This window comes from Diorhabda sublineata, chromosome 3, assembly GCF_026230105.1.
Source record: "Diorhabda sublineata isolate icDioSubl1.1 chromosome 3, icDioSubl1.1, whole genome shotgun sequence".
In the NCBI taxonomy this organism is placed as follows: Eukaryota; Metazoa; Arthropoda; class Insecta; order Coleoptera; family Chrysomelidae; genus Diorhabda; species Diorhabda sublineata.
The window spans coordinates 15,157,372-15,180,757 of record NC_079476.1 but is presented as its reverse complement, the minus strand read 5'-3'; the positions used below and the strand labels follow the sequence as shown (position 1 = coordinate 15,180,757).

General features: G+C 32.4%; 2 protein-coding genes across 3 annotated transcripts in view; one reads left to right on the top strand and one right to left on the bottom strand.

Annotated features, from left to right (window-relative positions):
• Window positions 1-276: 276 nt before the first annotated feature.
• LOC130442009 (mannose-1-phosphate guanyltransferase alpha-A) lies at window positions 277-18,921 on the bottom strand. Its single transcript, XM_056775959.1, has 7 exons — window positions 18,469-18,921; window positions 18,214-18,412; window positions 16,192-16,375; window positions 10,092-10,300; window positions 7,618-7,906; window positions 3,749-4,013; window positions 277-457 (listed from the first exon to the last, which is right to left on the bottom strand). Exons 1-7 carry the CDS (start codon window positions 18,506-18,508, stop codon window positions 357-359), a joined length of 1,287 nt encoding a protein of 428 aa, XP_056631937.1. The 5' UTR covers window positions 18,509-18,921; the 3' UTR covers window positions 277-356.
• LOC130442008 (cysteine-rich protein 2-binding protein) overlaps window positions 18,634-23,386 on the top strand; it is a 25,902-nt gene continuing 21,149 nt past the window's right edge. The window contains exons 1-2 of one of the 2 annotated variants that reach the window (XM_056775957.1): window positions 18,634-19,669; window positions 19,743-20,032. In XM_056775957.1, the coding sequence (XP_056631935.1) occupies window positions 19,443-19,669; window positions 19,743-20,032 (517 nt within the window). In that variant the 5' untranslated portion in view covers window positions 18,634-19,442. The remainder of the gene's footprint in view (window positions 19,670-19,742; window positions 20,033-23,386) is intronic. The other variant, XM_056775958.1, reaches the window with a different exon arrangement.

The window sequence follows — 23,386 nt, the reverse complement described above, 5'->3', positions numbered from 1 at the left end:
GACACCCATCCTAGGGTATGTTCTGTGTCGCTACCTAGTACATATTAATAGCGCTCCGAAATATGGCGTACGCTCCAGAATGTGTTGAGTTTGTAGCGTATGTGTCACTGAACGAATTCGCTAGTGTTGTACAACAGTTACCTCCGCTGAATGTGACCAATTAGTCTAGTTTTGATGCAACTAATCACTTATTTGATAAATTTCATTTGTACTCAGGGTAAACCAAAACTCAATCCCAATATTTCTCGGTTATTTTAATAAATAGAAAAAAATTGATATTTTAGAAATTATTTTTATTCCAAAGTAAAATTCATTACAAACGTTTCATTTGTGCAAATATTTCAGACTTTCCATGATTATAATATTATTTCATTTTTAATACTTCTCGCTAACTCTTTATTAGGAAGTACAATAGAATTCAGGAGAATCGTCTCTGATGGCACACTCACCGAGCAACCTGAAAAAGGAGTTTCATTTTTTGCTTCAGCTTGGCTTGAACTTAAAAGTACTTCAATAATAATAATACTACTTTATTCACAAGTAAATATAATGGTTACAACTGCAGCGGAATGAAATGAGTTAATAAAGAATAAATGAAAGATGAGTACTAATTTCGATTTATGACATGAGAACACAATATAAATACAATTTTTTTAACTATCCACTTCTCAGATCTTCTTATGTTTTTATTAATAATTTATTTTGATTTTAGGTCTCTTTTCATATAAAATATTAAAAATAATAACACCTATTATTTTCAACTGATTTCATATGGAAAGATAACTAAATTCAAAGTAAAGCTCAGGATAAAAATATAAATTTATATATATATATATATATATATATATATATATATATATATATATATATAAACATACATATAACATAAAAATGAATTTGTGTCTGGAATATTGACAAATGAAAATATAAAATATTTTAATTTTAATTGGCCATAGAGTTAACAGCTCATTTTATTTTTTAAAGTTAGAAATTCAAGGATTGGCTTTGGAAGAAATAATTTTGGGATTCTAATTGAATACTGCACCCTATATGATCTTTGTTTAAATGCAATAAGTGATTTTCAAACTACAGTTGACACTCGATAATCCTAAAACTTGTTAGTCCGACACACTTAGTAATCCGACGTCACGCCCTTAGGATACTTGCATGGTTTGAGAAAAAAATAATTTTGGATAGTTTATATAAAACTTTTATTACATTTTTTTTATTCTTTGATCGATATTTATAGAGAAAAATTGTTTGTAAATTCAAAAATTTTGTAAGTAGTTTAAACATTTCAGTAACGCGCGACGTCATAAGTATAAAATAGACACTGAACAAATGATATAAAGTAAATACGATAGTTATGATGATGATGAGCGTTATTATTAAATTTTGATTGATCTGAGAAATGGTATATAAATCGTGTTTTTTGCCAGTAAGTTAAAATAAAGTTTTTTTATGATGCCAAGAAATTCGAATATACAACAAAAATGGTTCGAAAGTATTGAGACAATAATATATCATAACATGCTTAATAGAAACAATGAATAAATAGTTATTTACGTTATATGTCCGGGAAGTGATTTAAGTATGGTAAGAGATAGATTTTTCTAGACGAGACGATGAAGGAACCGTATATCGTAATATGTTTTTTTTTCATACTATTTTCGGTTTTAAATAAGAATCAAAAATTGTATAAAAAATGTCATATTTGATAATTTAACTGAAAAATAGCTCTTTTGAATATTCTCTTATTATTTAAAAAAATAAAAGTTAACAGAAGTCACTAAGGTAACATTGTAAACAAAGGCAGACATATTGAATTTTTGAAAAAACAAAAAATATTTTTCGAAAGAATGGCTGATAATTCAAATAAAATTGCTGAGAACAGTCTTCGAAAAAGTACGCAAAAAAATATGCGAATTTTGCAATTGGCGTAAGAAATAAGAGGTAAAAAGTGCTGATGAAAATGTGATGTTGGATTATTTTTTTGATGTGGTAAGAATAGTTGTTTTTAAGAAGCATCAAAAACATCAAATAGCTCTCCATTATGGTCTAAATACTCGATGGTCAATTCAATGATTATGGTTAATGAGAATGCCAACATTTCCCGTTATTCTAAGTTTATAGCTTTAAAAAAATAAAGTGTAGACTACTATCCAAACCAGTCGGAAGGTGCTAAAAAAGGAAGAAATTGAAACATTTATGAGAGATGTACCAGACATAGACTATATACTGGTGAAAGTTATCGCATTAATTGGCATTGCCAGAGATTTTAGAACGGAAGACATTTATAATTTAGAAGTAGACGATGTAAAGGATACTGGTCTTAGTTAGTGGTTCGCATTAATCACACAAAAACACATGTTCGACGAGTTTTTACTGTGATAAACAGCAATGTGGTGCAATATTTGAATGTTTTCAGAAAATATAAAAATTTGCGAAAACACCTTTCACTAAAAGCACTTTTGGTAGGCTACAGACAAGGAAAATGCGTGCTGGAATACACACTGTTGGTGGGACATCTAAAAAAGTTGCTGAATTCTTCAATTTTGAACATCCAGAAAAATACACCGAACAATGCTTCAGAAGGACTTCGTCAACGCTGTTGGCCAACGCTGAGGCTTATATCAATGTTTTAAACCGGCATGGTGGATGGAAGAGTTCATCGATGGCTGAATCCGTCGAGAGCAAAAAGAAAATAGAAAGAATGATACAAGCAGGTGAAACTTTTGTACAAGTGTTAAACCAAAACTACAATCTTCCAGCATTATTGAAAATAAAGAAGTACATCCAGTAATTCTTACAATAAATGTTTCTGGTAACAGTAGTTACGCCCTTACTGTTAACATTCAAAAATTACAATAAAAGTTTAGTTATTGATGTTAAGTGATTTTTTTATTTCTAATTATTTCAAACGAGAGAATTTAAGAGTACTGTAAAGTACAAGGATATCGTAAAGTACCATTTTCCAGACTCAAATTAGTACTGCAAAGTTGACTTTATAGTACAGAATGGAAAAAAAATATATTTACAATTTAAGTATTATCCTCAACAATTTCTTAATTACATTGCCAGGTAAGTGTAATTAAATAAATTGACACTTAATTAAAAATAGATAAGTAAAAAAAAATGAATTTAATATAAGAGGTGATAAAAAATGATAATTATATATTAGCAATGAATTATAACCTCAATATTACGAATTTTTGAACGGGACGACCAGTTGATAATTCTCTGACCGCGCGTCAGATATATAAAAAAGAAAAATTATTTTTCTGACCATCGAACTATACATGAATTTTGAGATTGGTATTAGTATACCAAAATAGAAGTTTTCACGTGGTAATATACTGAATATGTCGATTTTCCAGATATTCACCTAATTTGGCCTAAGATGACAGGACTAAAGATTTGAACTTTCACTAAAAATTCAATAAAAATGCGACAACTTTATATATCGTTTCCATTAGTTATTTATGTAGTTTGAAAATCACTTATTGCATTTAAAAAAAAATATTATACTGCGTGAAAAATTCAATATGATTTTTCCAAGGCCAATCTTGGAATTTCTAAGTTTTGTAAGTTTTGTTAATACCAGTCGAATACTTGATAGTAGTGTACAGCATCATTTATAGTTATAGAAATTTTTTAGTATACACACTATATTTATATTTCCAATAAATAATTTAAAATGTTAAAAATCATATTCAAATAGAAAAAACTCAAAAAATTATGATCTTACCTAATATAGTAATAGATGGATTCAACTTTCCGTCTCTATTGAACAATGGTAGATTTTCCATTTTGGCGAATGGTTTATTCGGATCGGGATCTGATGGTGTTCCTTCAACTCTTGCCCATCTACCTACTCTCGATCCCCGTCCGATTATACTATGAAGAACTAAACTGTGTTCCTCTATGGTAGCATCAGTTAAAACTATACTTTCTCGGATTCTTACACCCGATCCTACCGTTACACCAGGACCTATACTTACATTTGGCCCTAACTGAAACGAGAATATTATATAAATTGTGCGCGATCTCAAACAGATCAACTAAAATTAAATTTTGAAAACTATTCTTTATTTTGGAAGCATTCTTATTTGATTTTATTCGTGACTCAACCAAAATGTAAAACTCTATGATGGCAGTTTCATATTTGACACTTTTGAATGAGTTTGAACTAATTGTCGCAGCATTTTTTCCATTTCGATTGAGGTACCTCCAAACATGTGATTTAAAGCATCAACCGCTTTGTCAGGTTCGCAATTTATTCTTGTTCTCCGGGAATAACAAGAAATCATTGGGTGCCAAACAAGGACTGTACGGCGGATGACCCATCAATTCGGGTCGAAGGATCAGTTTCTCCTAGCTACATCGACAAGAAGAACTGAATCGAATCTTCTATCAACCACCACGATGTCAGGTCTGTTATTCGTCACCTATCTATCGGTAATAATACACCTATCGCAGTAGAGTCTTTAATTGTAATTTTCGAGCACCTTCGGCGGCTGGTACTTGTAATACTATGTGATAATATAAGTATTGTGAAGGCTGAATTTTCTGCATTTGTCAGATTGAGTGTTCGAATCCTTGATAACATTTTTCTTGTAGTTATTCGTGTTAATAACTTGTTGATTCTGGATAACCATCATGAAGCTACAACCTTCTATGTCAACATGCGGCTGGTTGAGGTCGTGAAGATGTTTACCGTGTGATGCCTTTCGTGACCACTGTTCCAGCTTCTCGGTGTCCAATACTATATTCAACTCAGATTCTAGCGATGCGAGGTTGAGTAATCCTTATCCGGTGTAGGTTTGAGGTGTCTGATTTCCTATGAAAAAATTCACATAGTTTAATTACCTGCCGAGAGTGCAGGTTAAGAAGGTCGATCAAGCCTCTCCCACCCTCTTTTCGGGGTAATGTTGTTCTAATAGTGGATGACTTCGGGTGGTAGTTGTTATTCTTCGTCATCATTGTTTGTGTCAACCTCTGAATACCCTCTAGCTCTGTTTTCGTCCACTTCAGGATTCCAAAAGAGTACGCTAAAACAGGTGTGGCGTAGGTGTAGATTGCCTGGACTAAGTTGCCTGCATTTCAATCGGATTTCATAAGTGACTTCACTCTTTTGGTGTATTGATCCTGGATTTTAGCTTTTGTCTGCTTGTGGTCCAGCAGCTTAGCCTGTTGAAATCTTAGGTATTTGTAGGTTTCTTCGTTTTCCATCGCCTGTACGATATCCCATCAGCGACAGGATGGCACTACTCCAGTTAAATAGTGAACCATTTAATATGAATATTATTCAAGTAAATGCCGCTACTGCTGAGAAGAAATATGACAATGAAATAGAACCATTCTATAGTCATTTAAAGAACACAATTAAAAAAGTAAAAAAAAATGAAGTCACATACATCGTAGGTGACTTTAACGCAAAAATTGGACAAGGTCAAAGATCTGTCTGACTTGGTAGGTGAATGATCTGAACTCCGCACCCACCCTGGGGGTGGTTACCACCCCTTCTCGGTGGTGTAATTTTTTTTCAAAATAACCTCGGATATCGATAGAAGGCCTAATTTTGAGAAAAAAGTTCACGTTTATCATCGGTTTTTTGAAAATATCTCCAAAAATATGCATATTAACGAAAATTTTATGAAGAAAGAATTGTAGCAGGTAAAAAACTGAGCAAGGTTTTTCATAAAGTGTTTTATGTGCAATATTAAGCGAGATATTAAAGATCAAAGCCGTTTTTTATTTTGTCTGTATCGATGTGTTCAACACCATCTAGCGGCGAGCAGATACATTGATGTAGTTCTTGAAATAAGCTTTAAAATGAGCTCTGTTAAGTCTTTTGCACATAAAATGAGTGAGCTGTAATTCAAATAAGAAAACCATCTAATGGTTTTTTCTTTTAAATCAATGGGTTTCATAAGTGTCATTTCCACCAAAATTAAAATTAATCGTATTCCGTCTAAAATTAATTTTAAGAGTTTGATGGATTCTAGCACTTTAGCTGCTTTAGGACACACAGAAAATCACCTTCTTTTCATAATATCTCAAAAATGATGAAAGATACGTATAAAAGTATAATGATGAAAAATGTTGGTCTTTTTCTGACCAAAATTTTTTTTGTCACAGAAAAATTGACGGAGATATGATTGCTTAAAGGGCGCGCGGCAGCGCAATCACAGTCTGTCTCGAGGCCTTTGACCCTTCACCGTCTTAAAATAAAAAGTTTTTCACTATTTATTGTACTGAAAAATTGTAGCTCTTTTAATTACCTTTAAAATGGTTTTTTTATAAATTGTGATTGCATCAAAATTAAAGGAATTATGGTCCAAAAACTAATCGTATTTTCTTCTACTTAGTAAACTTAAAATTTCGGAGTGTGGAGCAAAGTCAAAGTACACAGTAATAGAGACCCAAAACTATTGTTTTATGTATATAATATATACATATTATGACACATATATTTTAAAAGCGTCGAAAGGGATAATCAAGATAGAAAACATAAAATATTATTTACTCTATACTTAAATCTTTTTATATCATACCAAAGTAATTTCTGTGATTTTTTCAATTTAGGGGTAGTTTGCAAGTGTTGTAAGGTTTTCAAGGGGTTGAAAATGATTTTATTATGAGGTAATTGTGTTAGAAATCACTTTACAATTGCACCCCTTAATATTAAACACGTTATCTAGCGATAAATTGGTTCAATGTCAATTTTTCCATTAAGGAGTTGTTTACACCCCTTAAAAATAATAGGCGGAGTTCAGATCATTTTCACTTTTGAAGTTAAGGGTAAAATTTCATGCCAATCGCTTCACATTAAAATAATTCGGAGGTAAGACTATTTTTCATACTAGATTTGTTCTTTTTGTGGCAGTAGCGTCGGCTTCAAAAAAACTATATGAAAATTTAAACGCCTTAAAGCTTCAGATGAACGTGAGCGTGTCTAGCAAAGGCAAGGAGAAAAGTTTGCCAGCTGTAATATATCTCCTGAAGTGCATTTTGGTGATGGCTCCAAAATATTTTGGGAAGGAATTTGTTTGGATGTACGTACAGAATTGGCCCCTATACGTACGAGCCTAATATTATTCAGACAACATTATTGTCGAACATGTGATGCTTTTTGCTCCGTTTGATAGCCTAATTTTTTACTTACGTCCCAACGTGGCTAAACAGGTTATTGGCTACCTACATGATGTTAATATCCCTTTATTAGAGTGGCCACCTAACAGTCCGCAGATGATTCCGATAGAACATCTATGGGACTATCTCAAAAAGATAATTCGAAGTCATAGTTTCTAATCACAACCAACTCATAGAGAGTAAAGTAGTGATAAGAAGTAGAGAATTGCCTCGCGGTATTAGGGTTGATCCATGTGCATTTATTATGATAACTTATTTATGCATTTCTAGCAAAGGTTAACAAGGTTAAGTTAAGGTCATATTCGACTAATTTGTAGGTGTTCATTATTATTTGAATGTACCTAACTTTGTTTTGTTTTTGTGTTTTTATATTTTAGTGTGGTGCGTTAATTTTGTCCATGAGATTATTTATATCTGCATTATAAAATTAGTCCTAGAAACATATTAACAAAATCTACTTACTACTGCAGTCGGATGAATTGACGCAGTTTTGTCTACTAGTACATCCGGATAAATAACGCAAGTATCTCCACCACCCCCAGATGCACATAATCTTTCCGGATGCTTAGTTCTATATAGTTGAAGATAATGGCGGTTAGCGTAAATAGCGGAACCAGCAGTTTTTAACTGTGACCACCAGTTTGTGACGGGCAATGCATATATCTGTCCGGATCCGGCGAGGGGTGCTATAATTTCTTGCTCTAATTCGATATAACCAGTATCTCTATAACCGTTACCGTTGTAATTTTTGCTGTAACCAAATTCACAAGTTTTCAAATTAAAACAAAAACCAATAATTTTTTGATCGTCAATTTATATATGATTATATTTTCAAATAATATACGTAATAGATATTTACGATATAAGTGTCGTAAAGATTCATATTACGAAATGAGATGGGAAATTTGTAATAACCCATTGAATATAGTAATATGAATTTACGATATGAATATAGTACATTATTACTACCAATAATATTAATTATTTACTCAAAATTTGTCAATATTCCTGAAATTAATGATATTAGAATCATGTAACAAGCAAGCGTTGCGCTTATTGTTAATTTATTTTGCTGCGAACTGTCAATTTTCACGCGTCCACTTCAGTTTGGTATAATTGTATCGACATGAGTTCCGACTATGAAAGTGTGGATTCTGATATAGAACTTGCTGCAAATAACGCAATACAAACCCTAGTACCCGCTAAATCCCGCAATGTATACTCAAAAGAATATGAGCGATTCGAAGACTGGTGCAGTTCAAAAGAAGACCGGAGAAAATTTTATTAGCTTATTTTGCTGAAAAAGAAAAGGCATCATCATTATGGACACATTATGGTATGCTGAGAACAATGATATCTGTGAAGAGAAATGTGGACATAAATAAATATTCACAGCTATTGGCTTTCTTGAAGCGGAAAAGTGAAGGTTACAAGCCGAAAAAATCCAGTATATTTTCAAAGGAAAATATACAGATTTTTGAAAGAAGCCAATGATGATCAATTCTTGATGATGAAGGTAAGATTATACATAAATATGGTGACTTTTCCATGTAGCATATTATTTTATAAGTTTCCTCAATCGTGGGTGTATTTGGCGCCTGCCGAAGAGAAGAATTGATGAAGTTAAAAATTGGTGATGTAGTTGACGAAATAAAACTAAAATTCAAAGAGAATTTGCTATTACTAGAGGAAACAACGCTGGTTTTGACTGCTTGAATAACGTCCGAAAATATGTTCGACTTCGACCTCAAAATATAGTTCATGATCGGTTTTTTATTTTATATAAAAATGGAAAATGTTTTTCTCAACCAATTGGTATCAATACTTTTGGACGCATTTAAAAAAAAATAGCAACGTTTCTGGAGCTACTAAATCCATCACAATATACAGGTCACTGTTTTAGAAGATCATCAGCATCCCTACTTGCTGATGCTGGTGTTGATATGCACATTTTGAAGAGACATGGTGAATAGAAATCCAGTAGTGTCGCTGAAGGATATGTAGAAATATCCTTAGAAAACAAAAAAAAATATAGCTACTAAAATAATGGGAGGAGAAATTGTTTCTACAAAAAATTCACTTGAAATTGAAAACTACAATTCTTCAATTGCCTCCACGTCAACTGGAATAAACATCATTAATTGTACAGGTGTTGTGTTTAATTATTATAATACATGAGGTTTAATTTTTTATTCATGAGTTCTTTCCACTAGTGCGGTAAAGTATCTCATTACGAAACTCATATTAGTATCTTAATGTTTGATATTACATATTGGTAGTAGGTAAATTGTTTTACATCCCTAACAATACCAGAAATTCATGATGATTTCCTTAATTTTTGAGAATTTGAGGCGCCTAGAATCTAAATCCGCGAAGTCCATCTTAAGAAATTTTCGGGAAAGTACATAAGAATGTCGCAAACAAAAAAATCATAAGAAATTATTAATTTGTTCACCAAAACATCAATAATTTTTACTTTATAACCGAGGCAATGTATGATCGAGATCCCCAAAATAGTTTCATAAATATTTAGAAAAATTTAAAATCAATATTCGGATTTTGATATTTAGATTGGCGGGATTTAAAACAGAAATAAGCTTAAACTGCAAAAAGGTTGAGCTATAAAATCTATACTAATTGTAATTTTTTTACACTTTAATAACTTATAGGCTTAGTAAAACAAATCATTGGTAAAAAATCTTACAAAGTATCATAAAACAAAATTTAATATTTTGTAAAAAGTACACAGTCTTTATTGTTACTAGATCACACAATATCTGTATAAAGTTTCTCATCAACAATAATGTTTGTATGTGTATTTTGTATAATTATATAAGAAACAATATCAAACTTTACTTCGAAAAAATATGCATTTGGCGGTTTTTGATTCTAGGCACCTCATTTATTCAATTTATTGTAATACATCAGTAACAAACCTATATTGTTCCTGTTGTTTCATATGAACAGCACCTATGGTATTGAATATTTCTGGGGAGAATACATATACTCCACAATTAATTAATGTTGAAACATAAGAACTGGGTTTCTCGACATAATGAGTTACCTCAAAGGTTTCTCTATTTGTTACAATACATCCATAGTTCAAAGATTGATGTCTTGTAGCTTCAGTCCCCATTATTGTTACCTAACACAAAAATAGTTATTTACGTAACTAGTTTTGAAAAGAGCGATATTGCTTTGCCAATGACGCGAGTTGAACAATATCGTTCATTTCATAACGTGTTTACGCACAACGTTTTATCTAATTCCGCGCTTTTTTAATAAGGCCAACGATGACAAAACTTTATTACTGAAAATACCTTATTCTTATGTTTTTTAGGTTGCTGAATGCAAATATGAAGCTGAAAAAGCTGTAACACACACCATTTATTCACATTTTATAGTTACATTTATGAAATCAAGCAACATTTTTAGAATTTAAGAGCTTTTTTATAGTTAAAATAAAATTGAAAAAATAGGTCTAATGAACCAAGACCGACCCATACCTATCTAGGGGTATGAACGAAGATGATGTTGGTAGTACTGATGAAATACATTCTAAACATTTGATGTTTAGTTTAGTTTCAACCTAACCTCAGTTTCACGTTTCTGTTTCCTGTATGTACATGTGCTCAGTGCAATGCCTAATCGCGGTTGTAAAAACTCTGCTGACAGTTTTTGTGATATTTGTGGTGAGTTTGTTATTAAAAAACACCAAAGAAACATTACAGACTTTGTAAAAAAGGTTTATCTACCATACTTTAGAACTAAACTTGGAGATCAGGATTAACTTCGGCGCCGCATAAGATTTGTTATGTATGTGTTGAAGACATTAGAAAATGGTTAAAAAAAGAGTAAAAACACTTCAAATTTGCTGTTCCTATGATATGGAGGGAATCAAGAAATCATTCCAATGACTGTTACTTTTGTAGTTTTGATATTACTGGTCATAACTCTAAAAATAAGAAGGTAATAAGCTACCCTAACCTTCCGTCCGCTATCCGACCAGTAGGGCACGGTGTAGATTTGCAGGTTCCTGAACCACCAAAGGACTTAAATTCTATTGTAACAGAAGAATTTTCTGATGTACACTCGGAGTTAGACGAATACGATGAACAATTTCAGCAATTTGCAAAGTATTTTGAACAAGAGGGTGATTTGGTGTACTGCTCAGACATTCCTGGTCTAATGAGTGAGTTTGGAATTGGGTACAAAAAAGAAGACTGGTGGCTGTTTATTGATTCATCCAAAAATAGTTTGAAGGCTGTTTTACTACACAACGGTAACGTGTATGCTTCTGTACCTGTCGCTCATTCTGTACTTATGAAAGAGAGCTACGAAAATCTAGAAATAGTGTTAAATAAATTAGGTTATTCTGCATATGGTTCGATGTTACTGTGGCGATTTAAAAGTAACGTGCATGCTCCTTGGTCAGCAAGATGGTTTTACCAAGTTACCATGTTTTCTGTGTGATTGGGACAGTAGAGCTACGAATCACCATTGGTGCAAAAATAACTGGCCTACTAGAGAGTCTTTAAAGCCTGGCGAAAAGAACATTCTACGCAAAAGCCTTGTAGACCCAAAAAAACGTGCTTCCACTACCACTACATATTAAGTTAGGCCTCTTGAAACAGTTTGTACAGGCTTTGCCTAAAGACGGGCCTTGTTCATATCTCTGTCAGAAATTTCTACACCTTTCAGAAACTAAATTGAAAGAAGGCGTCTTTACCGGTTCTGATATTAGAAAAATTATGTTTGACGTTAACTTCGAACAGAACATAATGCTGAGTAGAGGAAAAAAAAGCATCGGCAAGAAGAAGAAATCCTGGCTCCATAACATAAGAGAATGGACAAATCACAGCGTCGGAGAATTGTTTCAAGTTGTGAGGGAGAGAGACAGAGACGCATTTAAAAACGTGGTCATCAAAATAAAAGGGAAAGAGAAAGAAACGCTTTATTGTCAAAAAATTGTTACAGTTGTAAACAAAAGCTTGTTAACTAAAAAACAAACATAAAAATAACTAATAAAATTTCAACATATAGAAGAAAATCATAATGAGTAACAAAATTATAAGTAATAGTAATAAGTAAAAATTAGTATACTTGTCCATAGCAAAATTAAACTAGTATGCAGCATGCTCGGAATTAAATATTATTATTACAGAGTAGAAGGCACTTTCTAGTAAATATGCCCTCAAATTATTGCCGAATGCAGCAAAAGATGATATCGATTTGATTTCAATTGGCAAGTCAGAATTTTTAATCTTCTAAAGAACCCCCTGCAGTAAGCCCTGCTATTTAGTCTGAATAAATATCTAGCAGTTTTCATTTGCAAGATTCTCACAAAATGAGTCACACAATACGTACCCTAGAGGGGAAGGGTATATCGGAGATGCGACTCAATAAGGGCATAATAAACTGTTAAGGAGGTAGATAAGTTCAGTTCTTTGGAAAATAATCCCAGCGCAAAACAGGAGGAGCTTTTTAGAAAAGAAGAAATTTTTTAGATATGCGGCAATATGCAGCTCCTATTTGAAGAATTTATATATAATAATAATCCCTAAGAATTTTACAGATTCAACGACATTCATGGTGATGTTGTTTGATAAAAAAGGCTGCAATGCATTTTTATATAATACAGAGAAGATAAGACAGAGAAGATTACAATCGCACCATTATTTGAGGGTGATTAGGTCACTAGATATTTCTATTTGCAAAAGTAGGACTTAATTTATGATATTTTTATAATTTATTATTAAATCTGTTCCCTAGGCCGCACGACAGATTTTTTCTGCGATACTATAATGGCATACAACCGTGGGTATAAATACCATTGAAAAATTATCAGCAAAAATTGCTCATTACCTGGGTCTACCTTATGTTGAAGGATACACAGGACGTTGTTTTAGATCAGTGGTCGCCAAACTTTTGAGTTAGTAAGCCATTGGGCTAAAGAAAGTACACAAAATGGAATTTAAACCAGTTACAAAAGACCATTTATTTCTAGTATTAATCAAAATATATAGAAAGTGTAACAAAAAAAGTTTAAATGTTAATTTCAATGAGAGGAGTGGAACTCTTTTTGGCCATCAAGTATTTTCTTGAAGTTTGGAGAGTATGTTGTAGCCGCCATTCTGATGCAGTTGTCCAAATGTTAATCAGTTAATCAGTCTGTTTCTAAATATGTTTTTTATGAAATTCATACTGGAAAAAGATGCTTCACACAAGTATGTAGAACTGAACATAGCTTTCAATCTCAATGCAACTTGAACCACAATTGGATACTTTTCTTTGGGAACTAGAGGCCAGACATTTTCAGTGGAAGAGAAAGATTTTAGATACAGGTCATTCTGAAAATCAACAAGTTCTATTTCAACGGCAGCCTGATCTCCACCAAAATGTTTTACAACATAAGCTGTAAAATCTCTATCGATCTCTATAAAGGGAGAGTTGACAACTCTGCCACAATCAATATGCTTTTAATATCTTGTAATCGTTGATCAAATTGTTGTCTTAAATCTGAAAGAATTTCAACTTATTCTTGGTTATTGCTGGGGTGTTGTGGAGGATTTTATTTGTCAACGATCAGCTTCAGACTAGGAAAGAGCTTGTATTCAAACTGAGTTATATTCTTTTCTCACAGATTGAGCTTTTTTGAAAATGATGTTATATCTAAATCATTCCGCCGATGTTCTTATCTCTACCTTGAAGTTGCAAGTTTAAGCCATTCAACTTTTCAGTTATATCAGTAAGAAAGGAAAAATCTTGTAGCTATGTGGAAGATCAGTTCGGTGAGATGCTCACCCCGATCTTTTAAGAGTTTCACCAGTGCAGGTAGCAACTCTTTGAAACGTTGCATAACTCCGCCTCTACTAAGCCAACAAACTTCTGTGCGAAGCAACAGATCACCATACTGGCATTCAAACTCTTCAATTAGTTCTCTGAACAAAAGTCTTTGATGTGCATATGCTCTTATTTTATTTACTATTTTGACAACTGTTTTCATGACATTGTTCATACTTAAGAACTTTCCACGCAGTGACTGCTGGTGCATGATGCAATTGTAAGACAAAAATTTTGGTATGTGACTGTCTTCACGACACAAAGCAATAAATCCTTTCTCCACGCCTAACATTGCAGGAGCTCCATCCGTAGCTAGGGCCACCAACTTCTTCACAGGAATGTTTTCAGATTCAATGAGCTATATATATAGTATAGTAAGCGTCACAACCTTTACCAGTTTTCCTTTTGTTTCAAAATCTTCAAATACCATTCTTACAAAAATATCCAACTGAGCTCTATCAACTATATCTGTTAATTCGTCAAGTTATAAGGAAAAATAACTACAATGATCAAAATCAATTTTAAGCGGTGAAATTAAATCACAACTCATAGCTTCAAGTCTTCACATCACTGTATTAGAAGAAAACTGAACGGATTTAAAGCAGACATGATCTAAGCTTTGTTTTTGAAGTTATCAAATAATGTATCTGCAGCTTCTAAAATTGCAGTTTTAATCATCTCACCATCTTCGAACGGTTTCCTTGAGCGATGACCTTGGAAGTCCGGAATGACGCCTTCGGTAGCTGCCTTGCTCTTGTCTAGTGTTTTAAAAAAGTTTACTATTGTGCATTTAGCTGAGATTTTAACTGCATCACCTTCTCAGAGCTGAATTCAGCGGATATTTTTCAATTCCACTTCTCAACAGAGTCGCTCACATTACAAAGTAAACACACACGATTATTTTTAACTTGCGTAAAAAAGTAATCAGTCTCCCACTCTGCATGATAGTGATAGATTTTCGACTTGTTGCTTGAAATAGCCATAGGAAGAACAAACAAGGAAAGAGCTTACACGTGTTTACGTGAATTAAACACATACGGCACAGACATAACCTCACTCTGGCTACACGCATGACAGTAACAGTCTGCGAAACAAAAACGTGTAACTCCGGGAATGACTAATCGGCACTCCCAGACACCAAGTGTTGCCAACCCGCTGAGCGTCACCGCGAGCTACCCAAAATTACCCCACGAGCCACCAGTGGCTCGCGATCGACTGTTTGGCGACCACTGTTTTGGACGCTGGTCAGCATCTCACTTGACAGACTCAAGAGTGGACAATCTGAAAATAAAGCAACTTGGAGGATGGAAATCGAATAGTGTAGCCGAGAGCTATGTTAAGAGTTCATTGGAAAATAAAAATTTCAGGAAACATTCTCGACCAGCTCGGCATACAAGAAGATATCACAGCCTCAAATGAAAGTAACATTAGACTAGAAGTTCAAGATACTATTCACCCAGAAAATGGACTTACTTTAAATAACTATCTTTAATAATGTTGTTTTCAACGTTTATAAATAATGAGTCAATTGTCAGTTTAAATAATGAAATAATTGTCAGTCATTACAGTAAATAATAAATTATTCTTTGACACCTAAATACTTACATAAAGTTCTTACATAACTACTCTTCTTAACTGATATATGGAGGTTACGGAAAATGTAACGTTTCATAATGTCAAGGAGTGACTTAAAGTGTCACATTTGTTAGCGGAATTAGATAAAATTTTATTTTTTATAAAATATACACTCCTCCAAATGTAGTTACGAGTGTCGAGACACCGGATAATATGATAGAAGGGTTTAGGGTCGATCTTCGGCAACTACGCTTGCAGATTTTTGAGACTGCAAACTTTACGAAGAGATGTAAAGCAAGACATCTTTAACAAGAGTTAACTGAAGCGCTAATGTAGGAATAACTTCACAAACTGTGAGAAATATTTTAAGAAATGCTGTATTTGTAGCTAGAGTAGTTGATACTGCTCGTCAACTGACCAGGGAATACCGTGCAGCTAAGTTAAGATTCATAAGAGCATGTAAACTGGAATTATCAAGATTGAAGTAATATGCTTTTTGTGGAGTGTACTTTAGCTTACAAAAATGGATTAAAAAATCGAACGTTTGAACTATATGATTAATGAATGATAGCTAATTGAGATCTTGTTATAAATAAATAGAAAAATGTTTTAACTAACCAATGCCGTTTTATCAGATTTTTCAACTGCAGCTTTATGAAACTGATAAAGTTCCAAAAGTGGAAAATCAGAGCATACATCACCATTCATAACAAAAAATGCTTCTGGATTTCCAAACCTAATTTGATCTCGGAAATGGTACAAACCACCAGCAGTGCCCAAAGCTACATATTCTTGGAGATATCTGTAACATAATATAAAACCTTCATTATAACAAATATCATCTTAACTAATTTACAACAATTAATAAAGAGAACCAACCAAATAGTTTGTGAATATAGATTATGACCAATATGAAGACATTTCTAGAATCTGTATTTACTAAATGAGTAAAAAATAGAATTTTATTATTTTTATTTAGAAAGCGGGCATACGCTGTAGGCGACTGCGAAGCTCTCGCTCTACACACTCCACTATTGTTGACATTCAGGCGTCAGTCGGCGTTGTGCTACAGCCACGTAAACATGTCCGCCATTATTGATGCTCCTGCCAAGTGTGAATTGTGATTCATTTTCTACAGGCTGAAGACCATAGTGCTGCAGAAATCCATCAGATAATGAGTAGTGTGTATGGGTGTCGAAAGTTTAAAGATGGCCATAGTGATGAGCATGATTAAGGGGGCCAAGGACGAAAATTTTTCATTTTAGATGACCTGGTTCAACGAGTTGACAGAATGGTTGAATAAAACCGCAGATTCACCATTACTGTTTTGTCTACGGAACTTCCAGAAGTTTCAAGATCTGTTTTGTACTCTATTGTTACTGAACGGTTAGGCTACATTGGCGGCAACTTTCTTTGAAGAAGGTATTGAAAAGCTTGTCCACAAATATGACAAATGTCAATCTCTTTGATTATGTCGATAATTAACCATAAATGTACCAAACTTTTGGTAATAAAATTATTGTTTTTTATGAACATGTCTTAAATTTATAGCCTATCAGAGGTGGATAAAAAACAGCCCTCATATTAAGTATCAGGTGTGAAATAAAAAGTGAAACAATTCAAACTATTAATAAAATTAGTATGCAGGCCAGTTCACGAGTGTAAAGAATTAGTTCGATCGGATAAAAAGAACAATATAGTGCAGAGAGCAATGGAGCATTTGTTGATTGTTGTATTTGAGGTTATTTGATGTGATTAAGGATTTGTAATATTAACAATACTGGAAAAAGATTTACTACTTTTTGATATTTTACATTCATCTGATGACGAGGATGTAGTGCCATCGTCACTTATTGCACTGTCTTGCACTGCACTGGCTAAACTGACTCTAGACCCAGTGCAAGCAGTACAGTGAACTGAATGAACTGATTCTCTTGCTCTGCTATAAAGAACAGCGACAAAAATAAAAAGAGAAATAAATAAAATCTCAAATAAATATAAAAAAACTCAAACCGAGAAGAGCCGTTTTTGCTTACATTTTCGTTTTATTCTGGCCAAAATCTCCCTTCAGAAATAGTTAGGCAAGCACAACCCCAGGCAACCACCACAACCCTAGCCCTGTAGAGGAGCTAATCCTAATCATTATAAAAGTTAGTTGTTTAGTGTGATTAAATAAATTAAATGAGTACGGGTCAGTATGTATAAATTTATCCTACCATTGAAAAACAGTTTAAATAAATTAGAAAATAAGAAAAACATTGGAATAAGACAAAACCTTTACTTCTAATTCTTTGAGGATTGTTTGAAGATATGTGCTGGAAGTTGATATTACACTTTGGAATATTTTAATGTTTACTACAAATAATACAAATAACATGATTTATATATGTAAATAATATAAGAATTCATGTAAATAATTTTTGTTATCAGATTCTGGAATAGTGACAATGAAAATGAATAATAAACACAATATCCAAAAAAACTGACAAAATCAAATTAAGATAGTCTTTGATATGTTGATAAAGATATCAAAATTGAGCTAATATGTTCTAATATTTATTTATGATATATATTTAGAATTTTAATTTCAAAAATTTTACCCTGATTTAACTAACCCTTCATTATTTTTAAATTACTCACTTGACTGTAATATTATACAGCTGTTGCATTTCTGATGCAAATGGTTGAATTTGAGATACTGGATAAAATCCAATTATCAGAATTTCTCGCAGTCCTTTTATAGCTAAGCATGCTTCAATGTGATGTTGGATAAGTGGTAAACCTGCTACAGGGAAAAGAGGCTTTGGGATGTCTAAGGAAAGCGGTCTAAACCGTGTACCTGCAAATAAACAAAATAAAAATATAAATTAATAAATCACCATTTATTAAAATTACCTTTTTGTGGGCCTCCAATCAAAATTACAGCTTTAAGCATTGCTTATAAAATTAAAGAACTAATCAGTAATTTATCTATAATTCATTTCATCTATCGACACGTAAGTCGCCAGTGTTTAATCAAGCAAATTGTTTTGATTTTAGGCGTTTCGTATGTTTTTTGACATTTCACAACAGTTGTAACCTCAAAAGTAGTGAATCACTTGACAATTAAGTCATACGTAGTTGGTTGAAATATTTTTATAATAAAGTTGTGGGTTATATGCTTCTATAAATTGGTTCGGATACTATATTGAAACCATTAGAATACTATTTGTTGAGATAAGTTTGTTATCTTTAACGAAATAAATGTAATACGTAGTAAAAAAATATATTCCGGGATTAAAGCTATTTAATAAAAGTGTAATTTGTACAGACAGACAGGCAACTTCATTTACAAATATGATTCTTCCTTTTTATTGCCGCTTTCGACAGTTACAAGTTTCCTATTATAATGAAGTGTGCAGTTACTACTAATCAACATTTACCACAATATTCCCATCTCTAGATAAATTTTTAATACTACATGGATGTAAGACGCGTGCTCATTATTGAAAGAATTCAGTCTACATCGTGTATATAATCTTTGGTCTACTTTTGGAGCACTATGAAATTAAATACATATTTTAAAATTTACGAATTTTAAACTCATCTAATGGTTAACTGTACGTTAAAAGGGTTGTTGCCTATATCGCATATGCAAATACCGCCTTTATTCATTGATAGCATAGAAAATAACGTTGATTGGCAGTATCTATTACGCTCAATATATGTAAATTCACCCTTATATTATTTGCATTTGTAAGGTTATGTTTTGATTTGATCTGAATTGTTTAGGTATTTATAAATAGATTCTTGTATGTATTTAAAGTATGTCTAAAGTCCTCATTTGAATGATTTAAATATTATTATTCTTTGTTAATTCAATTTCAATAATGGAAACTTTGGCAGAAACAAAATTTTGTAAATATTGCATAGATAAATTGGAGTTATGTGGAGAAGAAGGACTTGAGTGTATAATTTGTAAAAAGAGTGTTCATTTAAAATGTTTAAAAAGAGGTTCAGTCCCTGGTGGACTTTATGGGGATATATTTTTTATATTTACGTGTTTGGAGTGCTCAGAAAACCAAAGTGAACTTTTCAAAAGAATAAGATTGTCCTGGTAAGTAATTATTTATATACTTATTTATAATTTCATTTGTTACTTTTGAATTTTAATCATGATACTGTTTTAGGCTTCAAGTAATAGTATTAGTTTTATATCACTTACAACATAAAAGTCCAGGATTAGCAAGGAAAGGATTTTTTCATTGGAGACATCATGTGGCTACTTTTGTAGACAAAAATTGGGAAATTCTATTTCCAAGTGATTTCAAGAGAAAGAAAAAATGGATGGGAACAATAGCGGGAACACTTTCACATTTCAATAGATATATTTTTTTATCGGGAATATCAGTATTTAATGAACCTGCTTTTTGGGCTTTGATGTATCCGAAAATTACTCCATTCGCCATATCAATTGTCTGTAAGTTTTTTGAATATATTTACATCATAGAACTAACTAAAATAAAAGCACTAGTGGCAGACACTTTAGTGAGGATATATCTCTAAAAAAAAATAATTTTCAATAAAAAAATATCTTCCAAATTTAATGCAGAGCTATTAGGTGGTTAGTATTAAGTAAATCAACATAATTAAAAGTCGTAAAGAGTTTTATTTGTTTGGGTATGATTTTTTTGATTTAAAAGTGCAAATGGTCCTATACTACTACATGGTATGACCAAAGTCAGACATCATCGAGTACCCGTGGCAGACAGTCTTAATATTACTAATATAATAACAAAATTTAAATAAATAAAATGTTTGAAAACAAAATAGTATAATTCTAATTATTTTAATACAAGATACCAAAAATCATTATTAGTATCTGACTTAAGCAGGTACTTGAGTAAAAATTATTTTTAAAAAAATGTGTCACAGGTTTCTTAAAAACATAGCGAATTCTTTCACCCTTTGTCACTATCTAAGTAAACTTGAGAATCCTACAATTTGATCTGGTTTAACACATGACACATCTTAATTTCCAACAAAGGTTTTTTTAACAGTGTCTATACAGTTAGGTGCCATGATATTATTTTCATCATTTACTTTTTCTTGATTTATACAAACATATTTGTGAACTAGTGAGTTTTTTTCCACCCACAAAAAATATTAACACAAAACCTTAATATCTTCCCTGTTCACACTTTTAACTTCTTCAGGATAATATTCATCATCAATACTACTGGTTGACAAACAATGTGTGACCAGTGGGTTTTGCTACTTTTTTAGTGTAATTGTGCTTTATGTTGCCTTGTATTACCTAAGGTTTATTTTTAAAAGAATTATTTATTGTTTCATTATAAAGTAATGTGACTTTTTGAGTTTATATTCCAAATCCTGGTAATCCAGATTTAAATGCTACATTATTATTGGTAGCACTATCTTTCTTTGCCTGTGAAAATGAATTACTATGTATAACTCCAGTAAACCTTCAGTAATTTCAAAAACTGTTGTTATTTAAGCTTTTATAATATTTAATTTTCTTCTCATCAGTTCTAAAAGCTTTGCTAGGAATGGTGTGGTTTAATAATATACTGATACAAGCTAACTTAGTAAAAGGAACAGTCTGATGATAAATTTTTCTGGATTTCTTGAGTACATCCTCAAAGAAACTCTCCTGGTACATTTTATGTACTTGTACATGGAGCTTCAGTCTTTTCTAGTGAAACATAAACATATTCTTTTATAAAAACAACATTTAATTAAATTCTGCCCAATTAGAGTTGATACTAAGCACAGAAAAGAAGTAGGCTTCATCAAGCACCTTTCCCATTAACCTTTCACAAAGACAGAATTAGTATATGAAGAATCTTGTTCTAAGAATTACAAATGTGATATACTCTATGATAATTACATTTTGTACATCAAAGTTTATCATGTTTTGTACTTTTTAACATTTGTTTCCTCTTCCGTATCTTTTTTATTTTGAATGGATGAAAATTTCACCTGTTTTATAGCCCATGAGGGTTTAATGTATCCTCTAGATGTACTAGTTTCCCTAAAATAAAAGAAGCAGAGGCTGAACTGTATCTATCGTTTAAATCTACTCTTTTTAGTCGAATTTTTCAAGGAAAAATTAGTCTATTACGGTAGGCATGACTAGAAAAAAAATGGGGCACACATCATTTTTTCCATGTTTTGAGACCTCCTGAACACGATTATGATGGTTTTTCGAATGTCTAGTTTATATATATATATATATATATATATATATATATATATATATATATATATATATATATATATATATATATATATATATATATATATATATATATATATCTGTTTAAGCTACAATTCTTATTTTCGTCTCTCGAGCAATTGCTATGGGTCCGATTTGGTTCAAAATTAGCATACATTGCTTTTTTGGCGGCGGATTGATGTTATGAGAGTTTGGTTGAAAACAAATGAAAATTTCGAGGGGTCGCAGTGCAAGAAAAGTGGTTTTTGACCTTTGCTCACCTCTATATTTTCTTATTTTTTGGCCAGAAAAAGTTTAACTACAGGGTTCAAACTTCGCATGCAAGTAGGGGCAGGGCCGGATCAAGATGTATAAGGCCCGGGGCTAAAATAATGACGGGGCCCCCTTAAGGAATTCGGAAACCCGGAAAAATTCACAAAATAATATCAATACGTTAGATTTGTTGTATCAACACGTTAAAAAATACAGAATGATTTCCAAATGATGGAGCCCTCTTGGACCTGGGGCCCAGGGCTATAGCCCCCCAAGCCCCTAGCTTAATCCGGCCCTGAGTAGGGGTGATGTTGAAGAATTGTCTTTCTCAAGTTCAAAGTTTTCTTCTTCAGTTCTTCCAGCACAAAACGCCCGAAATCATTTTGATCGTTGTAATTGTTGAACTGGACCGCCTCCTATTTAATGAATAATACGAGTATGATCGTTGCTAGGGTGATTTTTTTTACTTCCCATTTTCGAAATTTCTTGTCATTATGACAATTTTTTCTTTGTTGTCAATTGGAATTGAACAAGAGGGTTCGAGACCACCGCATCTATAGAAATTATGAATTTTCATTCGAGAGAGAGAGAGAGAGTGAAATGAAAAGTTATTGAGGAATAGCAAATTTTGCTGCTGCTCGCGGCTTTTTATAATATCTAGCAATCGTTTTCTAAGTTCCTTGGACAGCTGGTTAAGATGCTGCTTATGTTTGAATGACAGCATCCCTTTCAGATCTACTTCCACACTTTATCATCGCACAAAATGTAAGCATAGTAAATAATTTTTTGATTCACATGGGATTGGCAGATTAAATGGAAATTCAAGTGACAGCTATTTGAAAAGGCCTTTAAGAATCATCTGACTCCATTTAAGGATAATTTTCATTGCTCTTACTTGAGTAATTTTTTATTAGACTATTTTTCTTCAGTTGCTTTTTTCACTCTAAGCTTTTCTTCTCTTTTCATTTTCATTTTAAACTCATTTTTTCTGTTTCTTTGCATCTTTTTTCTTCTTATTATACTCCTGTCGAGAATCTGAAGAGACAATTGATGGAATTTTTTTATCTCTTATTGTTATTTGTCTTTTCTAAATTTTCTAAATTTGTGGGAGGCCAAAATAAGCCTTTTTAAAGGGCGTAGGTATGTTTTTTTAGGGCATGGTTTGTTTACATGAATGTTTATTACCTTACATTGGAGTTGTATTGTTAGCCAGAATTATGTTTTGAAACCTGTTGTTTTTAGCTTCATCAAACATTTTCTCGTTTAATTTCATTGGAAAATTAAATGAAAGTTGGATATGTGCGTCGTCCATCAACCATATTT